The sequence below is a fragment of the Microcebus murinus genome, chromosome 8, assembly GCF_040939455.1.
Source record: "Microcebus murinus isolate Inina chromosome 8, M.murinus_Inina_mat1.0, whole genome shotgun sequence".
NCBI lineage: Eukaryota > Metazoa > Chordata > Mammalia > Primates > Cheirogaleidae > Microcebus > Microcebus murinus.
The window spans coordinates 85,752,618-85,778,429 of NC_134111.1; the positions used below are offsets into that span (position 1 = coordinate 85,752,618).

The 25,812-nt window shown below is 36.2% G+C and overlaps 1 protein-coding gene and 1 pseudogene across 1 annotated transcript in view; one reads left to right on the forward strand and one right to left on the reverse strand.

The window, feature by feature from the left end:
- BARD1 (BRCA1 associated RING domain 1) overlaps positions 1-25,812 on the reverse strand; it is an 80,119-nt gene that overhangs the window by 32,693 nt on the left and 21,614 nt on the right. Inside the window, exons 4-6 of the mRNA XM_012756781.3 lie at positions 22,643-23,583; positions 10,613-10,693; positions 7,976-8,148 (exon numbers count right to left, since the gene is read on the reverse strand). Coding sequence (XP_012612235.2) covers positions 7,976-8,148; positions 10,613-10,693; positions 22,643-23,583 — 1,195 coding nt within the window. The remainder of the gene's footprint in view (positions 1-7,975; positions 8,149-10,612; positions 10,694-22,642; positions 23,584-25,812) is intronic.
- LOC142872384 (S-phase kinase-associated protein 1 pseudogene) lies at positions 15,761-16,153 on the forward strand (annotated as a pseudogene).

Below are 25,812 nucleotides of genomic sequence, written 5' to 3' on the forward strand. Positions count from 1 at the left end.
CCACACACTCCCATAACAGCTTTAGGTCCTAGGTTCACACTGGGATGTACAGAAGGCAGTGGATAAACCAATGATGTTCTGAACAATTATCTACATAACGTTTCCCAGACCACAAAGATTACAAAAGATATAAACCTTTCTCTCATTATCGGAGGCCAAAATAGAACCAATTTTCCCTCTTAGATAACAGACTTATTTTAGTTGACAAGAGGTAAATTTTTATACAAAAAATTATTCAGAGTTAAATGAATTAATACCGTATTTAAATGTAAGACACATTTAAAAATGCAAAAGTTTGCATAGCAAAAGCTCAATGCACATTATAAAGTAATCTAACTACAATGTGACTTTTAAAAAACAGTAATAGCCAGGTACGATGGCACATGCCTGTAGTGCCAACTACTTAGAGGGCTTAGGCAAAAGGATTACAAGTTGAAGGCAAAAATAGCACGACTCCCTCTCAAAACAAAACAAAACAACACCCAACAAAAATAAATAAAATAAAAAATAAATAAAAATGGTAAGTTGCCAGAATATTAAAACTAAATCAAAAGATAAAGTCTGAAGTAGATATAGGACTTTCTATTGTATATTTGAATCCTCCATAATCATAAAGATTTAGGGCCTAAAACCTCTGCAGTAGGAAAATCCACAGTTGAAGAACATATCCTCAATGGGAAAAAATAGGTTGGGAGATTTCACTGGTATACTATGAAGCTCCTTTATTTACCTTTTATTGTTGTTTGCGACAGGGTCTTACTTGTCCCCCAAGTTGGAGTTCAGTGGAGCAATCATAGCTCACTGCAGCCCCAAACTTTTAGGCTCAAACCATCCTCCTGCCTCAGCCTCCTGAGTAGCTGCAACCACTGGTGTACACCACCACATCAGCTAACTTTTATTTTTTTTTTAATTTTTTGTAGAGATGAGGAATTGCTATGGTGCCCAGGCTGGCCCCTTTATTTTTTTAATTAAATAATGAAGATGGCAAATAAAGGTATCAGTGATATTTGAAATTAGTACTGTATATGGTTAATTCCTAGCTATCACGCCTTGGCTTCTCAGGTTTTAAGCTTTCCTTCCACCAATATTCAATAAGATGTTTTTAAATTCACTTGGCTTTGCAGTAGTAGATAATATTCCATTCTTTCTTTTTCTTATGTCTAGTCTTCCATAAACATTCAATGCCTAATTATATGGCCTAATTGTTTACACTCCATACTTCCTAGGTTACAAAAAGGCTCTTGGTTATCTTTACACTTTATAAATCATTACTGAAAAGATAGTTCTTAAGCCTTTCCAATCTTTAAGGTCATGTGGACTTAGCACCCTTCATGATAACTTAATAACAGAACGTATCAGAATACAACCTGGATCCCTAAGCTGTCTCATACAAGCTTTCCTCTCTCCTGAAAACATCCAGGAGTAACTCTGAGGCTGGATTTTATCTTAGTTTTTCTTCTCTCTCCCAGAACTATATAACAAAACTCTTTGTAGTCTTCTCTATAGTTTGCTTCACTCCCAATTGAAATAATTCAGACTAAAATTCTTATAGTACAAGAGAGTTATAAAGTCAATCGAAATATACCAAATATTAAGAAGAATCTGCATTTGGTTGAGGACACAGGTCTTTTATCAAACATGCTTTCAATAACTCCATTAGCCACACCTCCTCATCTAGAGTGCAACGAACATCAGTGGGCACAACGCTGGCCTACAGGCCTACTTCAATTCCCAGGGCCTCGAAGAATGTTAAAACAAGAAGTACTGTTTAGCATTCAGTACACAAAGACTATCACAACACTTGACTAAAATATATCCAAAGGAAGACCTCAAGGTCTATAGGTTTGCTATGCACATGGGGAACACAGCAGGAACAGTATTTCCTCACAGACTCTGGCTCACCGGTGTGGCCCATGTTAAGCATCAGTAAGATGATCTTCCTGAGAATCTTCCTAAAAATCATGGTCTCGGATAAAACCGCAAAATAGGCTAACTTTTTTGGTCCACAGGCACTATTTAACACATTGACTGCCACACTAGAAAAAAATTTTTTCCTTGGGGCCAATGTTTTATTACAAAAACAGAATAAAAACATCAAAAACAAAATGATCCTTTCTAATTTAATGAAAAAATTGTTATTTTTTATTTTCTGTGAGCTATACACAACTCAAAAAATAGATCTCAGGCCGGGCGCGGTGGCTCACACCTGTAATCCTAGCTCTCTGGGAGGCCGAGGCGGGCGGATTGCTCGAGGTCGGGAGTTCGAAACCAGCCTGAGCAAGAGCGAGACCCCGTCTCTACTATAAATAGAAAGAAACTAATTGGCCAACTGATATATATATAAAAAATTAGCCGGGCATGGTGGCACATGCCTGTAGTCTCAGCTACTCGGGAGGCTGAGACAGAAGGATCGCTCGAGCCCAGGAGTTTGAGGTTGCTGTGAGCTAGGCTGACGCCACGGCACTCACACTAGCCTGGGCAACAAAGCGAGACTCTGTCTCAAAAAAAAAAAAAAAATAGATCTCATGGTTCCCAAGGTGAAGAGATGTGAGTTACATATGCTTCATGAGGCCCTAGGCTCAAAACTGTTTAACCTGTTGTTAAATACACCTCATATGGCAGTTAACGTGTTAAGGATAAACTTAATGGGATAAAAAAAAGTCCATCTTCTCCATAGTGCCTGTATTCTACTACTAATATGTTAGTATTTCACAGTGGTAACTAAATAAAATTGGTGATATCTCTTAAAATTATATAATATGTAAGTTATCAAAAGAGATAATGTTGCGTCAAGGGGGGGATGGGGCTTATTTCTGTAAGATACTCTATTCATGGTCCAGAGAACAGAAAAAGTAGAAAGCAATCTGATTACTTGAAGCTATGAATATAACTTTGATATCAAAATCTGAGGGCAAAAAATGAAAGAAAAAATCATGAATCACTCTAACTTATAATCACAAATGCAAAATTCCTAAACAAAACCCTAGAAAACAGATGCAAAATATTTCTTTAAAGAATAACACAAAGTCAAGTTTATCTCGGGAAAGGAAGAATGCTTAAATTTTAAAAAATGTATTAACAACATCAGCTAGTAACAAGTGTAAGGTCATTTAAGCTAAAAATAATTTAATAAAATAAAATATAGCCTAGTTAAAAAAATTTTTAAATAAATGGAAGAAAACTTCCACAAGACATAAATCTTTATGTTTAACACTGATACTAATATTGACTATAAAGCTATAGTCAATATTTTTTAAAAAAGAAGAACAAAAGAAATAAGCTAACTACCACCATTATAATATTTTCCCAAAAGCTTTGACAAATGAAGAAATGAAAGTTAATAAATGATAATCAGATCCTTAGAATTAAGTGTTGGCTGGATAGAAGAGAAATGTACTAAAATCAACAGCTTTCCTATATATACCAGGAATAACAAATTGTATTAATAGAATACCCAGTTCACTAGGGCAACAAAAGAATCAAATACTATATAGGCTGAGCATCTCTAATCCGAAAATGTGAAATTCAAAATGCTCCAAAATCCAAAACTTTTTGAGAGCTGACATGATACCAAAAGTAAAAATTCCACATATAAGTACTTAACAAAACTTTTTTTCATGCACAAAATTATTTTTAAAATATTGTATAAAATAACCTTCGGGCTATGTATATAAGGTGTATATGAAACAAATGAATTTTATGTTTAAACTTGGGTCCCATCCCCAAGATATCTCATTATATATATGCAAATATTCCAAAATCTGAAACATTTCTAATCCCAAGTATTCTAGATAAGTGATAGTCAACCTGTACCTAGAATAACCTCAATAAATATTAATAGTTACATGCATGTGTATAGTCATACACGTATTAAAAACTTTACTAAGATATATATAACAGACTGCTTAAATAAATGGAGAAACATGGTCCTGAGTAAGAAACCAACTTTATTAATCCACTTTAATCTATATACATACCTAATTTCAATCAACATCCTAATACAGTATTTTTGAAACTTGACACAGTAAATCAAACTTCATCTGAAAGAATACATTAACAGAGCTGCCCCCTCCCCCTCCCACTGCTACTGTCACTACTTTAATTCAGACTCTCATAACTCCCTCCCCAGATCCCTGGACATACCTCTTAGCTGAGCTCCCTGCCCAGCATGGAGGAAGAAGTTTTTAATTTAAAATTGGAACCCCTTAGCCACACAGCATTTCATAGTCCCTGGCTACCTTTTCTGGCCTCTTATCTATCTCCTCCTCCTCCCTTTCATCCCAGGCTTATATCATTGACAAATTCCTAGAATGAATGAGCAACAGTCTAGCCTTAGAGTACCTTAGCACCTGACACCTTACCTTCCTGAAAAGCCCATTCTTTTTCCTCTTCACAACTCAGTTGGAGTGCTGCTTCTTCCAGAAACCCTTTCATAACTTCCTCTAGTCTTACAGCCCCTACTCTAGATTTTCATAGAATCTTGGACACTATGCTATAAACACATGCATCACACTATTCTATAATCAGTGACTTAACCATCTGTTCACTCCTACTAGAACATAAGCAGCCAGACAGAACCAGTGAGATGATAAAGTGAGAAGCAATGGAGGGAGTGTAACAAAACCAATGAAAAAGAAAGGCATCTAGAAGACACCAATCTTGAGGTAATAAAGGAGACAGCCAAAATGTCCATTCAAGAGCTAAAGGAGGCCATTTAGAAATTTGGAAGAAGCAAAAGGGCACTGCTTCTTCAATTAGTCAAAGTACCAAGCCCTAACCAGGGATGGACAGAAGAATGGCTTTTGCCTTTTCTGGTTCTTACCCTTCCGCCAGGTATGGGAAGAGTCTAGTCCTGGTTATTAAGAAAAGAGTTCCTTAAGAGTAAAAGAGATATTAATATAAGCAGAGAAAAGAAAAAGAAAACATGCTTGCCAGCTCAGATTCCAGATTCTAAGATGTTAATGGCTTATAAGGAGTAAGAGCTTCAGGCAAAAAAAGAAGAGCAGTAAAAACCCCATAGTCTCCATGCCCTATCCCCATACCCATCTCATGATCTCCTTAAGAAATGGAGGAAGAGACAGGAATGAACTTCATCTACTATATTACCTATCACTACTTAATTCTAGAAGGACCATATCTAGAACATTGAGGGGGCAGTGTGTGTGGGTGGGGGGGGGCTTAAAAGTGTCAAGGCTGTATATAGGAATTACTTTGGGTAGCCACAATCCCACAAAAAGTAGCATGCTATGGATGCCAGTTGGGCATGAGGCTAAGAATTCTGTCCTGGAAACACACAAAATTTATTCTAACAGCTCCCAGGAACCAGTTCTACCACCCTAGAAAAGGTACAGCTTATTACAAAGACTTGTCACACTTAATGAAGTTGGTGGCAGAAGGAGGTGATTTCTATTTTCATCTCATCTCACCTTTTATCAAAAGAGAGGAAAAAAATACCCAATATCTTCATTCATTCAAATATTTACTAATTCACTCTACAAACAAATGTGAGCATAGATTATGCTAGGCACTTAGAAGGGTCTGGGAGAACATGGAGTTTCACCGTTATTTTAAAAACATTAGGCTTTAAAACAAAGTCATTGATGGGTTTTAAGCAAATAAGCGATTTGGCCAGACTTCCATTTTTTGAAAGGACTCAGGCTGAGGTACGGGAAATGAATTAAAGAAAGGTAATCTGAAAAGAAGGAGATCACTTAGGAAACGTGTAAAGCCAATGAGGAGAACACCAATAAAACAAAAAGCAAAAAACATAGGAAAATGCTTAAGTATGATGACCAATAGTCTGGAAAAGAAACTGTAATGCTTAGAAACACCCACCACACTGTTATGCCGTGAACTAAACATACACCTGTATCTGCCCTACTATACTCATTCAACAGCAATCCATCCTGCCCAACTATCCTAACCGTATCAAATGGCTGTCTAACACAGTAGTCACTGACACATGTGGCTATTAAATGCATTTTAAAATTTTAGTTCCTCAGTAGTACTAGCCAATTTTCAAGTGTTCAGTAGCTACATGTAGTTAGTGGCTACTGAATGCCCAGCATAAACATTCCCATCACCACAGAAAGGTCTACTGGACACTGCAGGGCTAGAGATAGACCCAAATCTGCCACTTCACTTGGTAAGCCTATCTAAAGCAACAGCGAAGTCACCTGTGAAGGCAGACTCACTTACTGTCTCATACCCGCTCCTTGTTTATTAATAAGCTCTCACAGAGCAGTGAAGAATCATGGTGTACAAACCACAAGACAGGCTCTGTGTTTTGGCTCATTAATCCTCACTGTGCTCTGAAGAAATAGAAACGCAGCAGGCATCACCCATGTTTTATTGGTGAGGACACCAAGGCACAGAAATTAACCTGCCTGAAGCTATAAAGTCAATAATGGAGTCACAAATAAAAGCTGGATTCCCTAACGCCCTGACCAATGCTCCATTCATTAAAGCAGTCATGGCTGATTTAAGAACCCTGGGATGGAAACTATTCAGTTTCACCTGACCCAAGCAACAACTTGCTTTACCAAAGGGCTTGCTATACCCATAGTAGGGTCATATCTGTTAGGTACTTATATAGGTAATAGATACCTCTATTAGGTCCATGTATATAGATACACACACACACACACACACAGAAAAATAAAAAACAGAAGAACATATATATCCCCTGAGTTTGCCCCAGTTATAACTTATGAGGAGAAATGAAAGAGATTAGACACATTTACTGAAACTAACAGCACCAAAGTATGGCACATTCTTGTGTTATTAATTTATTTTTCAATTATGTTAAGTGGTTACACCAAGAAAAACTTACAACCTATAAGTTCTGCATTTTGTAATTCTTATTTTTCTCTGTAACTAGGGTAAGCCTGACTTTTGTGTGCTTTTGTCAAACCTATAGAAGCAACTAGGGCACAAAGAGGCAATTGTTCCATTTTCATTTCAACTATCTGATTAACTGAAAAGAATAAAATAATATATAGGGAGACATGAACCGAGTTACAGATTAAAGATAAAAATATCTACATATGGCATTTGCTTGTGACACTCTTGAATAGCAATTTTAAAAAGCAGCTGCCGGCATTCACTAATGCATCTCTGTGTCCTGACACTGAAAAACAATTTATCCAGAGCCTCATTTGAATGATATAAAAAGTCTAAGAAATAATTCCACTGCTCTTACCTAATATCTGAATTCTTACATACCTTAACTGTTGTTATATGAAGTACACAGAAAATGTATAGAAGTAATGGAATATCTAAAACAATTCTGAAGTGTTAGAAAGCATATAAAACAATTATTTCTATAATAATCATTTTCTTATTAATAAGTATTAATCAAACTGCAGAATATAAATGCTAAGTGAATTTGTCCAAAAAATCAAAGTTTCCAAAATTAATTTGACAATTGTTTCTGAATTATGACAGCAAATCTCCCTCAAATATGAAGGCACCGTTGTCCCTCCATATCCATGGGGAAGTGGTTCCAGGACCTTCGTGAATACCAAAATCTACAGATGCTCATGTCTCTTATGTAAAGTGATGTAGTATTTGGGCATAACCTACAACATCCTCCCATATATTTTAAATCATCTCTAGATTACTTACAATACTTAATACAAACGAAATGCTATATTAATATTTGATATATTGTTTTATTTGTAGTTTTTTAGTTGTTCTATTATTTTTTTATTGGGTTTTGTCCCAAGTATTTTTGATCCACAGTTGGCTGAATACTTGGATACAGAACCCACAGATACAGAGCACCAATTGGATCACAGGGGCAAAGGAGATGAATGCTGACTTTAAATACAGAATCAGATGATCACATCTGCTTTTCATTGTGAATGTACAGAGAAAAAGCTGTCAATCTGAGTATTAGTCTCTGCTTCCTCACATGTCTTGTTTCAGGAATTCAAGACAATTTAAAAATCAATTTTTAAGTTGATATACTTACACAGCATTCCTAGAGGCTCCATAGGAAAGTAGCAGTTTGACTATATCCACATGCCCATTTTTAACCGCATCATGAAGTGGTGAGTCGTTCTGATACCCAGTGGAGTTTACTAATGCCTTATGCTGGAGCAACAATTCCACTACCTTCAGATGCCCGTGATTGCAGGCTTCATGCTAATTAAATTAGTTTTAAAAAAAAGAGTGAGAGAAGTGATGAGAAAGAGCAATAGATGATATTATAACAACATCACACTCTAGAAAAATAAATGTGAACCTCAGTCAGTAAATTTATTCTTATTCATACAGACCATAAATTGTTCAGAGAGTAAAAGCCATTATTAAATAATCTTTGTGATATAATACATGGAGATCAAGATCTGTGCAACTCATGGACAAAGAAAAGACTATTCATTTGAGCCTTGGACCAAAGAGTTCTTTTTTAAAGAAGAAAATGTAGCTTGAAACCAACTATATAGTTCCTAAATTGTCCTATGTTTAAATAACGTTCCTAAATTGTCCTACATTTAAATTGTCCTATGTTTAAATAACTTTAAAACATTAAGAAAAAAAAAAGACTTAGTATTTAACAAACAGATCAAGCATAAAATCAATTCTCCAAGACTGAAGAGAATTCAGTAAATCAGGTGTTTAGCCATACACCTGTGGTGCACCAGCACATCCACATAACCACCCAACAAATTGAATATCCTAGGAGTATTTACAAGACAAGCTATTTGTTGAAGCTAAAGATTACTGAATGGCTAGTGTCACTGATAACAACACAGAGTAGGAATTCCGAAAGTTTATTTATTGAATGAATAACAAAACTGGTAACAATAAAATGTTCAAAGATACCTTAGGTTCAAATCTTTCCTTATGTCCTTATGAACTGCTGAAAATGCTTGTGTTGGATTCTAATAAATCTCTGACATACTATACTTTTTAAGTACGTCTAATTCAATTCATAATCAGTGATACCACACTCAATGTTTATAGGTCTATTTCTAGAAAAGAATCCAAAGTAAACATCATATCCTCTAAATCTGTGGTCCCCAACCCCAGGCCATGGACCAGTACCGGAACCTGGCCACACAGCAGGAGGTGAGCAGTGGGCCCAAGCCAAGGTTCATCTGTATTTACAACCGCTCCCCCTCACTTGCATCACCGCCTGAGCTCTGCCTCCTGTCAGATCAGTGGCGGCATTAGATTCTGTATTATGGTGAATTGTATAACTATTACATCCTATATTACAATGTAATAATAATAGAAATAAAATGCACAATAAATGTAATATGCTTGAATCATCCTGAAACCAGGCCTGGCCACCCACCCCTACCCTGGTCTGTGGAAAATTGTCTTCCATGAAACCAGGCCCTGGTACCAAAAAGGCTGGGGACCACTGCTCTAAACTATGCACCAATCTTTACTATAATTTGTCATACTTGCTTAAAAAAAAAAAAAAAAAAATATATATATATATATCCCTTTCTTTGAAAAGTTTAGCCAGCCTGTAGAGTCCAAACAACAAAGTGATTCTGATCCAAACTAAACCTTCCCAGCTTAAAAATTTGGCAAGAAGTCATTAAATGTAAATTTAAACTTTTTTTCCACTTGGCCTATTGAGAGTCTCCTAATGTCTGTGCTGCATTTCTAGTTTACAGGATAAAGGCATCTACTCATTTGTTGGTTTTTTTTTGAGACAGAGTCTCACTTTGTTGCCCCGGCTACAGTGAATGCCGTGGCGTCAGCCTAGCTCACAGCAACCTCAAACTCCTGGGCTCAAGCAATCCTGCTGCCTCAGACTCCCAAGTAGCTGGAACTACAGGCATGCGCCACCATGCCCGGCTAATTTTCTCTCTATATATTAGTAGGCCAATTAATTTCTTTCTATTTATAGTAGAGACGGGGTCTCGCTCTTGCTCAGGCTGGTTTCGAACTCCTGACCTCGAGCAATCTGCCCACCTCGGCCTTCCAGAGTGCTAGGATTACAGGCATGAGCCACTGCACCTGGCCTATTCATTTGTTTACACTTCTGGGGCTGCATTCAAATCTCATGTTTATTGTCCTACCATAATTAGCCCATATAGCAACTGTTTCCAAGTATTTGTGCCATTCTTTATCCAGAGTATTTTTCACACTGCATTTTTAGTAATAATAAGACTTTTAAAAATGCTCAATATAAGCCAAGACTTCTATTGCCTCTATATATTTGCAATCGCATAGGTTATCAGTGAGGCTAAAACAGACCCTCAGTAGGAATCACTGCCTTGTGATCACACTCCTATACCAGGTTCCTCGGATCTGTCTTTGTTGTAAGAAATCTGGCTCCAGTGACATGCAATGGTGCAGAAAGGAGCCTGATGTCAGTTGTAGCAGTTGCCTCCACACATTAGCTAAACTCTGCAGTCACTGCATTCCTAAATCTAAAGGTAGTCAGTAAAAAAGTAGCCAATGTCTTGCCTGTCGCAAATGAAAGGCTAAATAGAAGTAATCATTTTCTCATACTTGGTGAAAACATAAATTCTTCAAACTAAAAAGAGTATATATGGCAGAAGATGATATATGGACAACTACATAACTATAAACTATAAGAACTACAAATATAAAGAGAATGAGAATAGAAAACAAACAGAATTACCAATGGTGTCCATCCAGCATGGTCTTTAACATTTGGGTCACTTCCATTTTGTAAGAGGTATTCAACAGAAGGTATGTCGCCCTGGTAAAACAATGGGAAAAAAGGAAGAAATTAAAAAGCATCAAGGAAAGAAGGGAAGATATATAGGTTTTTAAATTCTGTCTTCAACATAAAGTAAAACTTAAATATTTTTCCCTTGCAGTTGTTGCTCATGAGCTAATAAATTACATATGTACCAACTGTTCTGAGCTACCAACTGTTCTGAGCTATGGTCATTCTTGAATACAGATTACGAAGTCTCTATTAGCAACCCATATTCAAAATTCACTTCAAGATATCAAATAACACTGGCTAAAGATCATCTGGTCATAACGAAGTTTTTAAAGTAATCATTTCATTTGTGAAAGAACCCTTTTAAAAACAAGAAAGTGGTTTGGGGGCATTGTTTGAAACAAACAAAATTGTTTAAAGCCAAAGACTACTCAGTGAAACCATGTACACTGCCAAAAACTGTTATCTTATTGGCAGTTACTCTATTTATCCTAACACATTTAGCTTACATTCACCTTATTTGCTCAAAGGAATTTTCTGGACAGAAGTACTTGCTCTGTTTAAAATGGCAGAAAAGGGGTCAGTAGCAACCTATCCAAAACAACCCACGGAATCAGCATTTAATTCTTACACCCAGGTTCAAGACTACAATCACCACTCATTAGCAACTTAACTCAAGTACAGGAAATGCAGCTTCCATTTAAAAATGATATATCCTGACAAATCACAAACGGTTTTCAATCTTTCTCTTTCACTGTCTTCCTTATTCCAACACTCTGGAGAGATATGCAATAATTTTATAACTGTGGCTCGCTGCTATAGTGAAGGGAGAAGGAACATGAGGAAAAATAAGAAATACTGTAACTTTATTTTAGACTTTACAACCTGTTTTTGAAGATGAACAAGATGTGGGGAATAAGTGAATTAAAATGGGGCACAAGGCAAGGAAGACAAACTAAAGGCAGACAATATTAATTCTACTTTCCTGTTATTAAGACATTTTCAATTATTAAATAGCATTTTTTTTTTTTTTTTTTTTTGAGACAGAGTCTCTCGCTTTGTTGTCCAGGCTAGAGTGAGTGCCGTGGCGTCAGTCTAGCTCACAGCAACCTCAAACTCCTGGGCTCAAGTGATCCTTCTGCCTCAGCCTCCCGAGTAGCTGGGACTACAGGCATGCGCCACCATGCCCGGCTAATTTTATATATATATATCAGTTGGCCAATTAATTTCTTTCTATTTATAGTAGAGACGGGGTCTTGCTCTTGCTCAGGGTGGTTTTGAACTCCTGACCTTGAGCAATCCGCCCGCCTCGGCCTCCCAAGAGCTAGGATTACAGGCGTGAGCCACCGCGCCCGGCCTTAAATAGCATTAAAATTAAAATTTCCTTCCCAATTTGAAATTTCTGTGTCTTCTGCATCATAATCTAATAAATTCAAATATGGGTGAGTGGACCTTACAAGCTGTCTTTTGAAGGAAGAAAAGAAATAGCTTTGGAAGTAGGCTTATCTGTGGCCAGCTCCCAATGAAAGTGAGCCCTGATAAAGGAGTTTACTCTGGAAAACTGATCTCAGGTGTTCCATCCCTCAGTCTTCTTTTTGTTTCTTTTCCCAAAAGGTGAGAAATATCATCCTCAAACTATTTAATACTATAGTCTCTTCAGCTTAATCTAGTGTGGATAGATCTGACATCCATCTTTCATATTTGATTACATATTACATTTAAGTATCGGTTAACTCTTAAAGCCTTTTCTAAAATCTCTAGCTATAAAATAAAAGATATCACTCCTTTGTAAAACAATGTCAGGCTTTACGAAGGATAATAGTAACATAGTGGGATGAAGGTAAAATTCTCTCGAAATTACACTACTATTACTAGTCATTGAAAATAGAAGGTACATTACCCTAAGCCCATGAAGAGAAAATAAAACAAAAATAAGTTACATATACGATGCTGTGTTCAATTAGTTTTGTGAAGTGCTTCTTTAGGGAAAAAGAAATCTCAACCCTTCCACCACCCCCTCCCAATATTCTTTTCTGAAATGAATTTTTTCCTCTATCAGTTTGACAATATAGAAATCACTAAGTCCCCTAAATATAATAATGCTAGATTTCTTTTCTGCTTTTTACTTCTATTTATTTCTTTTCCCATGTTTTGAACTATTTCACAAACATAATAACTTACTGTAACTTAAAGTTTTCTTAAAAGTTAAATCCACATGCAACACACATTTTTATGTTCCTAAATTAACAAAAATGACTTTAAATGTTCAATGGGCTTGCTTAAAAGCAAGCATTATAATGTTTCAAATCAATTGCCCCAATTCCAATAAAAAACACTTTCCCAGAGTTTGTAACAGTGCAAATATTACATTTCTAGAGCAAGCTAACATATATTTGGAACTTCGGCTCTATATTCAAGTCAGTTCAAAATGAACCCAAGAGCATCTACCAAAATACAAAATGTGAATTTCAACAATCACCTGAATAGCGGGCAAAAAGAACCACACATTTTCCCTACCTTCAACAACAAAGTACCCACAAAAAATACACAAAAACACCTTCTCAAAAATTCCCCCCATTCTAATTCTACATGATAATGATAAAAATATATTAAACGAAAGAAGCTCATAAAATATAGACAATTGTGGAATGGAAGAGTCATATGAGAACAGTCAAATAGAAATAGAGGGACAATTTGCAGAATAAAAGCAGAATCTCTTTTTAGGTTGCTAAACAGTTGCTATTTTTCTTTCATGTCACCTCTTCAAATGATCAAAGTGTCTTCTGTTAACATTCCACTCTCTAAAATATACAGCTGATTAGCAAACTGCTTGCTTTTTATACTCAATCTGCTTTCTCCTCCCTAGCACTTTAAAGATTGTCATATTTTCACCTTTCTACTTTATGTAAATTTAATGTCATGCACATAAATAAAATTATGATAATTAGATAGGACCTACAGTAACTGGATAAGCTTGAACTGATAAAGTTTCTAGGAAATAAACTAGCTTCTGATTCTCATTTCTTTACTTTCTTCTCTAACGGTATTTTCTGGGTAATAAGTACTCACTTTTAGGCTCCTCTCAACTTAAAGGGATACTAAAGTTTTCTTAAACCATAGCAAAAAAGAAAAAATTATCTAAGCGAAGTATTTACCAAGGTTTATAAGAAATGTTAAATGGATTTGAAATTTTCAATTAATACATTAAAGGCTGAAAATATGGGAGTGCGTGTACGTATCCCACTGAATTATTTTATTGCTAACTTTTCAACAAAGGAAAGAGTCTTCAAACATTTGTTCATTTTACAGATACGTGCATATTCCAGCAATAGAAATTAACTTTCCAAAAACACACTCACAGAAACAAAACTTTTTCCTTATTATAAAGGTTAGCTCTTTTAAAATACCATTAATAATAAACAACTTCATAAAAATAAAACCGATGTTACAATTAAGTATAATAAAAAATGACTTACCCAGCATGGTTAAGCTTTTCCACATAAATGGACTGACCAGGTACCTAAAACCCTCCCTTTTAGCAATTAGATGTTGTTAAAACAAAATAATAAGCCATCTGGAATGAAGCTCAAAATATGTTAAACATTTCTCTGGTTTCTTAATCAGAATTTACCGAATAAAATACAAGTACATCTCACAGATACTGCAGGTTTGGTTCCAGACCACTGCAATAAAGTAAATATAGCAATATTCACCAAATTTTTTGTTGCCCAGTTACGTTAACATTATACTATAGTCTATTAAGTGTGCAATAGCATTACATCTAAAAAGTGTATATACCTTAATTAAAAAATACTTTATTGCTAAAAAGTGCTAACAATCATCTGAACTTTCAGCAAGTCATATCTTTTTGCTGATGGAGGGTCTTGCCTCAATGTTGATGGCTGACTGATCAGGGTAGGTGTTTGCTGAAGGTTGGGTGGCTGTGGCTATTTCTTAAAATAATAGTACTCCACCATAAAAAAGGCTGAATTAATATCTTTTGCAACAATCTGGATGGAATTGGAGACCACTCTCCTAAGTGAAGTATCTCAAGAACAGAAAAACAAACACTACATGTACTATTAAATTGGAACTAATTGATGAACACATGTGTACACAGAGGTAAGTAAAACTCAGAGGAAATCAACCAGTGGGAGGGGGAGGAGGGGAGAGATTAAAAACCTACCTGATGGGTACAGTGAGCCCTATTTGGGTGATGGGCACAGCTATAGCCAGGACTTAAGCATTACAAAAGTGATCCATGTAACCCAGAACATTTGTATCCCCTAATGTTTTGAAATTAAAAAAAAAAAAAAAAAAAAGACAACAATGAACTTTGCCATATCATTTGACTTTTCCTTTCACAAAAGATTTCTCTGTAGAATGTGGTGCTGTTTGGTATTATCTTGAGAGAGTAGGATTTCTCTCAAGATTGAAATTAAAGGCTGCTGCCTTTATCAAACAAGTCTATGTAATATTCTAGGCCCTTAGTTGTCATTTCAACAGTGTTCACAGCATCTTTACCAGATTCCATCTCAAGAAACCACTTTCCCTGCTCATCCATAAGAAACAACTCCTCATCTGTTCAAAGCTTTATCATGAGCTTACAGCAAATGAATCACACCTTCAGGCTCCACTCCTAATTCTAGTTCTCTTGCCATTTTCACATCTGCACTTACTTCCTCTACTTAAGTCTTAAACCCCTCCAAGTCATCCACGAAAACTGCAATCAACTTCTTCTAAATTCCTGTTAATGTTGTTATTTTGAACTCCTCCCATGAATCATAAATGATCTTAATGACATCGAGAATGGTGAATCTTTTCCAGAAGGTTTTCAATTTACTTTGTCCAGATCCATCAGAGGAATCACTATCTATGGCAGCTATAGCCTTATAAAACCTATTTCTTAAATAAGACTTGGATTGGCCTTGTCCTCCACCTTTCTCTTCTTGTGCAGACACCACCTAGCTCTCATCAGCCTCCAGCCAGCCATCTCTGAGACAGAACACCTTGCCTTCAATTAAGCTGCAGAGTTCTGGTAGAGAGATATTTGAAGTTCATGTGGAAGCTGCCAAACAGCTGTGACTATGAAGACTCATGTTTGAAGATTTGGGAGTGGTTAATGAAGGAGATGATGACCCAGTTCTTCTACCAAATGTTAACGCAGCAATACTGAAAAAGGCCATTCAGTGGCACACCCACAAGGATGATCCTCCTCTTCCTGAGGATGATGAGAATGAAGAGAACCGAACAGACCATATCCCTGTTTGGGGCCAAGAATTCTTGAAAGTTGACCAAAGAACACTTTTTGAACTTATTCTGGCTGCAAAGTACTTAGACCTCAAAGGTTTGCTTGAGGTTACATGCAAGACTGTTGCCAGTATGATCAAGGGGAAAGCTCCTGAGGGGATTCTCAAGACCTTCAATAGCAAAAATGACTTAACAAAAGGGGAGGAAGCCCAGGATACACAGAGAGAACCAGAGGTGTGAAGAGAAGTGAAATGTTGTGCCTGACACGGTGTAACACTATAAGGATTGCTCCAAATACTATTAATAGTTGCACCATTCTGTTTATAACTGTTAACATTAGACAAACAGTAAGACAAATGTAGCAGCAGATCCATTGTATAAGCAGAATATTGTCCTCATTGTATGTGTAGTTTGAGTACAGATTCCAAAGCTATGGCTGACTTTCTTCTAGTATGATCAAAAGTTTTTTTCTTTGCTTTGAAATAAACATGAACTGTGTGGGTTCTCCATAGAAAGTGGCATTTTGGGCCTTCCATCTTTTTTGTAAAGCGATTTCTACCTAGTTTGCTGTCCAGGTAACTTTAGCGACCTTTTAAAAGTTGTCATTGTACATAAAAAAAAAAAAACACTTGTAAAAAGTTTTCTGAAATAGAGTTAACAAAATATTACCTTAATTCATGAGTTGGAAACTGGAAAAAGACTACTTGAAGTAAATGTTCCGAGTGGGGTTATTAGATATCTTCCAGCCTCCTGGAGTCAAGAAGTACCACTGTACTGGCTAGCCTGCAGGTGGCGTGGCTCTGGCAACTGCATCTAAAGACTGGTTTTATTTTTTTAATTTTGAATTCTCTTAGCTTTGAATATATTGCCTAGAGACTTAGTTACTATCCAGTTTGTGCTTTTTCAGGAGAAATGTATGTAACTGGACGGTATATTAGTTTTACAATTAGACAAGATACTTTAAAAAAAAAGACAATTTGAAAGTCACAATTACGCTTTGATCCATCCATGGGCTGCAGAATAGACGTTGAGTTGGCAGGCGTGAAACACCATTATTTTCCTTGCACATCTTCATCAGAGCTCTTGGGTATCTAGGTGCATCATTAGTGAGCAATAATATTATGAAAGAGATCTTTTTTCTGAGCAGTGGGTCTCAATCGATGGGCTTAAAATATTCAGTAAACCATGCTGCAAACAGATGTGCTGTCATCCAGGTTTTGCTGTTTCGTTTGTAGAACATAGGTGGGGTAGATTTAGCATAATTCTTAAGAACCCTAGGATTTTTGGAATGGCAAATGAGCACTGGCTTCCATTTAAAGGCACTGGCTACATTAGCTTCTCACAAGAGAGTCAGCCTGTCCTTTAAAGTTTTGAAGCCAGGCATCAACTTCTCTCTAGCTATGAAAGTCCTAGATGGCATCTTCTTCCAATAGAAGACTGTTTTACCTACATTGAAACCTGCTGTCTAGTGTGCCACCCTCTTCAATTATCTTAGGTAGATCTTGTGAAAAACCTGCTGCTTCACCTTGCACTTTTGCATCATGGAGATGGCGTCTTCCCTTAAACCTCAAGAACCAAACTCTGCCACCTTTAAACCTTTCTTCCTCACCTCACCTTTAAACCTTTCTTCCTCACCTCTCTCAGCCTTCAAAGAATTAAAGAGGGTTAGAACCTTGTTCTGCATTAGGCTTTGGCTTAAGGAAATGCTGTGGCTGCTCTGTTCTTCTATCCAGACTGCTCAAACTTTCTCCACATCAGCAGTAAGACTGTTTTGCTTTCTTATCATCCGTGTATTCACTGACATAGCACTTTTAATTTCCTTCTAGAACTTTTCCTTTGCATTCACAACTGGGCTGTTTACCACAAGAGGCCTAGCTTTCAGCCTACTTCAGCTTTCCATATGCCTTGCTGATGAAGTTTAGTCATTTCTAGCTTTTGAATCAAAGTGAGAGACCTGTGTGACTTTTCCTTTTACTTGAACACTCAGAGGCCACTGGAGGGTTATTAATCGGCCTAATTTCAATATCGTTGTGTCTCAGGGAATAGGGAGGCCCACGGAAGTAGGGAGAGGCAAGGGAATGGCCAGGGAGTGGAGAAGTCAGAACACATACATTTACCAATTAAGTTCACTGTCTTATATGGGTGCCGTTCATGGCACCCCAAAACAATTACAATAGTAACACCAAAGGTCACTAATCAAAGATCACCATTAGAGATATAATAATAATGAAAAAGTTTGAAATATTGTGAGAATTACCAAAATGTGACACAGAAACATAGGTAAACACACGCTGTTGTAAAAATGGTGCCAAAAGACTTGCTCGAAGCACGGTTGCCGCAAACCTTTAATTTGTAAAAAAAAATCGTAATTTCTGCGAAGTGCAAGAAAGCGGAGCACAATAAAACGAGGTATGCCTGTAATTTAACAGATGATCCTGACAACCTAGCCAACAGAACAGAAAGTTACTGGTATTACAAAAGGAGACTGGAACATAGGTGGTGGGTGACAGAGAAAAAAATGAATACTAACTCCCGGAAGTGTTCTAGAAATTAAAATCTTGACAATATCACAGATGTCAGTTTGCTTTTGTGTCCTCTGTTACCTTTCATGAAGCTAGTACGAAGGACGCATAATAATAACATGACTTCACACACAATATAACATGACTGCATTAAAGTATAATTAATTACAAAATCAAATCCTCAGAAAGAAGACTCCTAAGAAAGGATTTTTCCCTCTACCCAGGGGATCTTCACTACCCTTGTTATGTTCTAAGTGTACCATGCCTTGTAAATTGCCTTCAAAATATTACCTATTATGTCTGTGTGGCCTAAATTATAAGTAATCATTGCCATTTTTAGAATCTGTGTTAGAGAACCAGGGAGCAGGGAGAGAGCGTTATTCCAGCACCCACAAATTCTGAAGCAAAGGTGACATACTATAAAACAGAAAATTTTCCCTATATCCTTAGTATTTGCTTTTTATTTAATCAGAAGAATCAGTGTTTATTTTAGTTTCCACTTAGGCACAATGCTTTCTCATAAAATCTCATTTATAAGACAATGTTCTCAGTAACATTTTAACTATAGGAGACACAGATACTCAAATAGGAACATGAGTTACAAAGATATTTAAATAGGAAGAAGCATATAGAAAGAGTCATTGATAAGGGAGCAGAGCAATGGTATGTTTTGACTTACATCAGATTACTCTGGCTGTCACATAGAGAACTGACTAAAGGAAATACAAAGGGAAAAACAGGGCAAGAAATCGGGAGGCTACTTCAATGGTGTGGTTGGAAGGATAATGAACCCCAAAAACGTCCACGTCCTAATCCCCAGGACCTGTATATGAGTTAGCTTCTCCAGCAAACAGGTAAATACCTCAAATAGGGAGTACTCTGCATTGCCCAAGTGGCCCAAATTTAATTACATGGGCCCTTAAAAGCAGAGAGCTTTTCTGGGCTATGTCAGAAAGAGGAGATCTGAGAAGGACTCAATCTGCTGTTGCTGGATTTGAAGACGGAAGAAGAGGGCCATGAACTAAGGAATAGGACAATCTCTAGAACTCAGGAACGGCCCTCAGCTGAAAGCCAGCAAGAAAACTGAATCTGTCTTCACACAAGAAGGATGTGGTTTCTGCCAACAATCAAAATGAACAAGGAAATGGATCCTTTCCTAGAACCTCCAGAAAGTCAAGGTTAGCAAACTGATCTTAGTCTGATGAGACCCATATCAGACTTTAGACCTACAGAACTGTAAGAAAATTAATTTGCATTGTTTTAAGTCACTAATTTTGTGGTAATTTGTTTAGGCTACAATAGAAAAAAAGTGCCAAGTGGTGACCTATGGAAAGTTCTATGGCCTTTGGCAATACCCACAGGGATGTTAAAAATGTTATCAGTAACGTTCCCTAGTTCAGAGATCATTCATTCAGTAAAGCCCTACCTGCACTGGGGAAAACTAGCCTAAGAGAACAAACTGCTAATACTACTGGGTTCTCTGCCCTAAGTGCATATATACCAAGCATGCTCAGGGTAACCTGACACGAATAATGGCATTGTTTCACAGTTTCATCTGTGGAACCTGCAAGTCCACCAGTATGCTTTAGGGAAACTAACAACTACAACAACCCCCAAAACATATCTCTGACAGCACAAAACCTGGTATTTCCCCTTGTTGGCTCTGGCTGTCTTAAGGGTCACCAAATATAAATTCATTACGCAGTAGCAGTAACTCTTTCCTCTTTCCCTGCTCCTTCTTCTGTTTTATAGTAGCTTCAGGTTTACAGCCACTTCAAATCCTTTCCCAAGTAGTTGGGTACAAAATATAAATAAGCAGAATTGTAATATGTGGTTTTCTAGTACACATAGATTACTCGTTCTTGGCTGCAAATGAGAAAATTAAGACAGGAATGAGATGAAACTTTTTTAAAGATAAATATGCTGAAAAATCCACTGACTTTTTTCCAAGCATTGGTCTATTAAAATCAAGCTGAGGCAGGGGGCATTCATTCAACTCATAATAAATTTTTAAAAGAACACTATTGTTAATTCATGATTTTAAAAATGATAAAAATCAATTAGCTTTTCTTAAATATACTGTAACAGAATATGACAACGGGTGACAATAATAGTATTTAATAATTAAGTTCCAGGGAATCAAAATGAATAATTCTAAGTCTGGCAAGACTCTTAAGTAAACTGACAATGTGACAAAACTTGTATGAGGCAATCTTGAACATGCTAATGAAGAAAATTCACTAAGACAGCATCATGCCACCATTTTTTCCCATCTTTATGTTTTATTTTGAGTTTTTTCCAGGCCTAGACCAAGAATAGGAAAACTACGGCCTGAAGGCCAGCTACTTAATTTCATATGTAGTTTTACCAGCTTACATACTGTCTGTGGCTGCTTTTGCACTATAAGGACAGAGCTGAATAGCTGTGATAGAGACTTTCTTGCCTGCAAAGCTTGAAAACATTTACTCTAAGTGCCCCTTTAAGAAACAGTTTACCATACCCTAGCCTAGACTCTAGGCCCTAGGGATCCTCATTAATAAAGATAAATTTTCTTATGTTTAGAAGAACGTAGAAATTCTTATTAATCAGAAAAGTGAACAAAAAATAATTACACTATTTATATCTGTGAAGCATTAATAACATTATAACATTGAGATTACAATATCTTACATATATATGTAATATGCACATATACATAGATACAAAGATGACCAAAAAAAAGTCTGATTTGCTAAGTCATGCTTTGCAGAAATCAAACTAAAGTGTAACCTGAACCAATTCCAAAACTTCAAGTTGTCCAACAGATATGTGATCCCTAGCACGTAGTCATGCTGCAGGTTCCCCTCTCACTGGCATCAGAAATATAGTAGTTATCACCTCAGTATCCACCGGTAACCGGTTCACAGTAAATACCAAAATCCACAGATGCTCAAGCCACTTATATAAAATGATGTATTTGCATATAACCTACACACATCCTCCTGTACACTTTAAATCATCTCTATAATACCTAATGCAATATAAATGCTATGTAAATAGTTGTTATATTGTATTTTTATTTGCATTATTTTTTCTTGTTGTATTGTTATTTTTATTACTTTTCCTAAATATTTTCAATCTGTTATCATTGAATCCATGAATGTAGAACTCATGGACACAGAGGGCCAACTCTATTCTATATTAGTTTGGAAGAAAGGCAAGGAAAAAAAAATCAACAATTGGGAGAAGCTCATTTTGTGCTCTTCCCTTTCTCCACACAAAAAAATAGGAATCATTGGATCATGCTCAATGTCTACTCTATGATCTTCCCAGATGTTTTATGTTGCCCACCAGCCTCATGTTTGGGAGCCTCCAAGGGGTTCCTTCCAGACTTCCCAAAGTTTTTTATACATCCAAAGGACCCAAGGATTTCTGGGTAAATTTACCTTGTAAAGTCACTGAGGGAACAACAAAAGCTATCCTAATTTAGTACTAAGGTCTACCATATCATATTTTTGTAACACTTGCATGAAATCACAAAGCAAAGTCTATAAAGTTATGGTGCTTACTGATTTGTTTCATATGTAATACTTGAGTCCATTTCAAAGATCAACCACTGCAAGTGTTCAGAAAATGAACCAGGTTCCAAAAAACAACACAGGTATTGAGGCAATAATTAAAGAGAAGTAACTTCAACGAACAGGCCAGTACAAGGAGCCATTTCTGGTAAGTCAAATGTCCAGGTCATTGGAGAAATGTAGAGACCACATCTTTCAATCTTCCAAATTTTGGCAGTACCCACTAGGAGAGTCAAGCCAGAAGCTTGTCCCCTTCTCAGAGGGTCCTTCACTCTTTTGCTAAATAAAAATGTGTTGTCAGCAGTAACTTACCAATTCTCTACATTGATAAAGCATGGGAAGAATGGGGAGCCAAAATGATGAAAACTAAACAAAATAGACAAAAGCAAAAGCACTTGGCAAAGTAGGAGTTAAAATGTTCAAATACTGGTGTTCTCCCACAAGATCATGCTTCTCAAACCCAGTGACCGCTGCTCTACCTGAGATGGAGGTACAGTCCCTGTGAATTTTACTTCTCCGGTTCAGAGGAAGTTTACTATCTACGGTAGATTAATTATCCTAGTAGTCTTATGCCATTTTTCACAATCCCCAAAGAAACTGCTTTACAGTTGGCCTCATCCCAAGATAGCATTTCAGAGGAAGTGTCTTACCTTAATAGAAGCAATATGCAGCAAAGTCTCTCCTCTATGATTTCTTTTCCCAGCCACGAGGCTACTGGGCAACAGCTTCATTGCTGAGGGACTAGACATCATTCTTCTGTAACTTGAAGTATTCAGTGTGGAGGGCGGGGTACCTGGTGAAAGGCTAGTAACAGATTCATCTAATATAGTACGGCTTTTCCTGCTACGTGTATCACCAACTTTACATTTGCTTGGCGGTGTGTTTTCGAAGAGCACCGTTGGCTTAACAAAATCTGCACTGGTGCTCGGAGTGTGGCTTCTACATCTCTTAGAAATGGGACTGGAAAGTCTGCTTCGACACCCACGTTTTCCATTATGACCTAATGGCAAAGATTTCTCAGATGTAAGATGATTTTCACAGACCTTCTCCTCAGGAGTCCCGACTTCATTCCTACTGTCAGGGTCTGGAGACTCTATTTGCTCAGCCAATGGTAAAGAAACTTCAGTTAAATTTCCAAGACACTGAGACTCTGTCACAGAGCCACTTGCTAGTAAGTCTATTTCACCATTTACCTGATGGTGATGAGCAAAAACGGATGGTGGGCTGCAGGATTCCAGCTTTTCCTTAAACTCCTCTTTGGCGTCAAGTTCACTATCTTCTTTTTTTGCTTCTAAATTCCATTTTTGGTTGATTTCAGCTACAGTTTTCTTTTTTTGCTTTTTGTCAGATCTTTTAGAAGGCTTTTTAGCCCTCTCAGAAACAGCTACAGGAGGAGTTGTGGAAACAAATTCATACATCGAGGCTTGCTGAGCATTTCCATCTTTCATCACTTGAGGCTGGGTTTGCACTGAAACTTTACTTACAATATATCTGACCTTCTTACTTCGAGGGCTAAACCACATTTTTATTGAATTCTTCTTATTTTCGGCATCATTAAATAAACTTTTCCTAGATGTATCTTCTTTCAAATCTGATAGAAAAAAGGAAAAGAAATATATTACATGAACTTAAATCTCTTCCATCTTGAGCTCCCAAAGAGTTTTGTTTATAGCTCTCCTAAAGTGTATCACCTTTTATTTGTGTACTTCTCAGCTCCTATAGTATGAACTCTTTGAGAGCAGATAGAGACTCATTCAACAAATATTTACTGAATACTACTTTGTGCCAGACACTATTCTAGAGACTGGAGATATAGCTGACAACAAAACATGGAACTTATATTCCAGAGAGTAGACAAAATATGCAAATAAATAAGTAAAATATACAGTATGCCAGATGGTGATAAGAGCTATGGAGAAAAAAAAAATTCTCAAAAAATAAAGATAGAAAAGAAAAAAGCAGATGTGGGATTTAATAAGCAGTACACATTAACTGGTATTTAATTTTAAACAAGACATTCAAAAATCAATCAACATAATTCACTATAATCAACCAACTAAAGGAAAATTAGGCAATCTTCTCAACAGATACAGAAAAAAACATCTGACAGAATCCAACATCCATTCTTTGTTTTGTTTTTGTTTTTTTTTTTAATAACATTCAACAAATTAGGAATAGAAGGGAATTTCCTTAACCCGATGAAGGGCATCTACAAAAATTCATACAGCTAGTATCATGCTAACTGGTGAAAACTGGAACCATTACTTTGTTCCTCTTATCAGGGACAAGGCAAGATGTCTGCTCTCACCACTCCTATTCAATATCATACTAGAAGTCCTAGACAGCACAATAAGGTAAGAAAAAGATATAAAAAGTATAGATTAGAAAGGACGACATAAAATTGTATCTATTCACAGATGACTTGACTATGTTGAATATTACAAAGAATCTTAAAAAAAAATGTCATTTCTTTCAAATAGACCTGTAGATATAACATAATCCCAATGCAAATTCCATAGGCTTTTTTGTAAAAACAGACAAGTATAACATTTACATGGAATTATTAATATATCAAAAGACTATTAACAAAGATCTCAATTCTCTAAAGTTAAAAATAACTTTTACCTATTCTTCTTTTACTTCGTATTTCTTGAGTACAAAAGTCCTGTCTATATAAACATGCCTACCAGGTTAAACAAATACCTTAAACAGATAAGAAGAAATGTAAATAGTGGGTTTCGAAAAACAAATAATTAGTATTTAACTCTAGAAATTTCAGAAATGATCCCTGCATAGCAAAAGAATTCAAACCATACTGTATATTCCAAAGAGCCATCACTTCCTCCTGGTGAAACAGAAACATTATACTGAAAAGGCAGTACCAATAATCCCAGCAATAAGAAAGAGCAGGCCTTCCTACACATACCCTTTTTATGTCATAGCTGAACATCACCTGGTCCACAAAGTGTTATTAAGACAGGATCTTAGAAATCAAAACAATGAGAATGAGGTATCCACTCACAGAGAAACTTTACATCTAAATTCAACAAGGCCTTTTCTTTGCAGTGATAAGTAGATTTCAAAACCAAGTCATTTTTGATAAAATCTCAAGTCTAGAGGAAAGGTCAAAATGAAATGTTACCAGGATTACTTCTTAAGAAAGACTCAGGATTACAAAGATTTAAAGGTTAATCCTCCAGTAGTCTGTAAAAACTTGTATTTGATTTTTTTAAAGATTTATTTTAAACACAAACGACATTTTCAATTAAAACCAAGTCAAATCCTAAAGTTGCCCATGTTTATAAAACTTGAAAAATGTAGAATGGGCATTTAAAGGAAAATTAAGACTTATATGTATTAGCAACACACTCAATTAACTAAAAAACCTACATCTAAAAAGATAACAAATTTCATATTCAGGTGTACATATTTCCTAACTTATAAAGAAGTAAATGAAGAGAGTACATATTCTTATAATTGATATGTATACAATTTTACTATTCATTCAGTAATAATAACTTTACTCAAGATAATTTCAATTATGTATCTTGGCATAACTAAGTAAGGACCACAACAACAAACATGATTGTAAATTCTGAATTTTATGCAGCATATCTAAGATAAAACCGTAAAAAAGAAAAACAACTCTACTGCTGGAACATAAATCATACTATTAACAGCCACAATAGTTTTTATGGGTGAATGCTTCCCAGCATGATAAATTATCATATTCATTTCATGAAGAAAAATATTGGTCCTTCCTCTACATAGTAAATTTCTTAATGATAACATTTAGAAGAATTCTATTCTCTGAATCTAA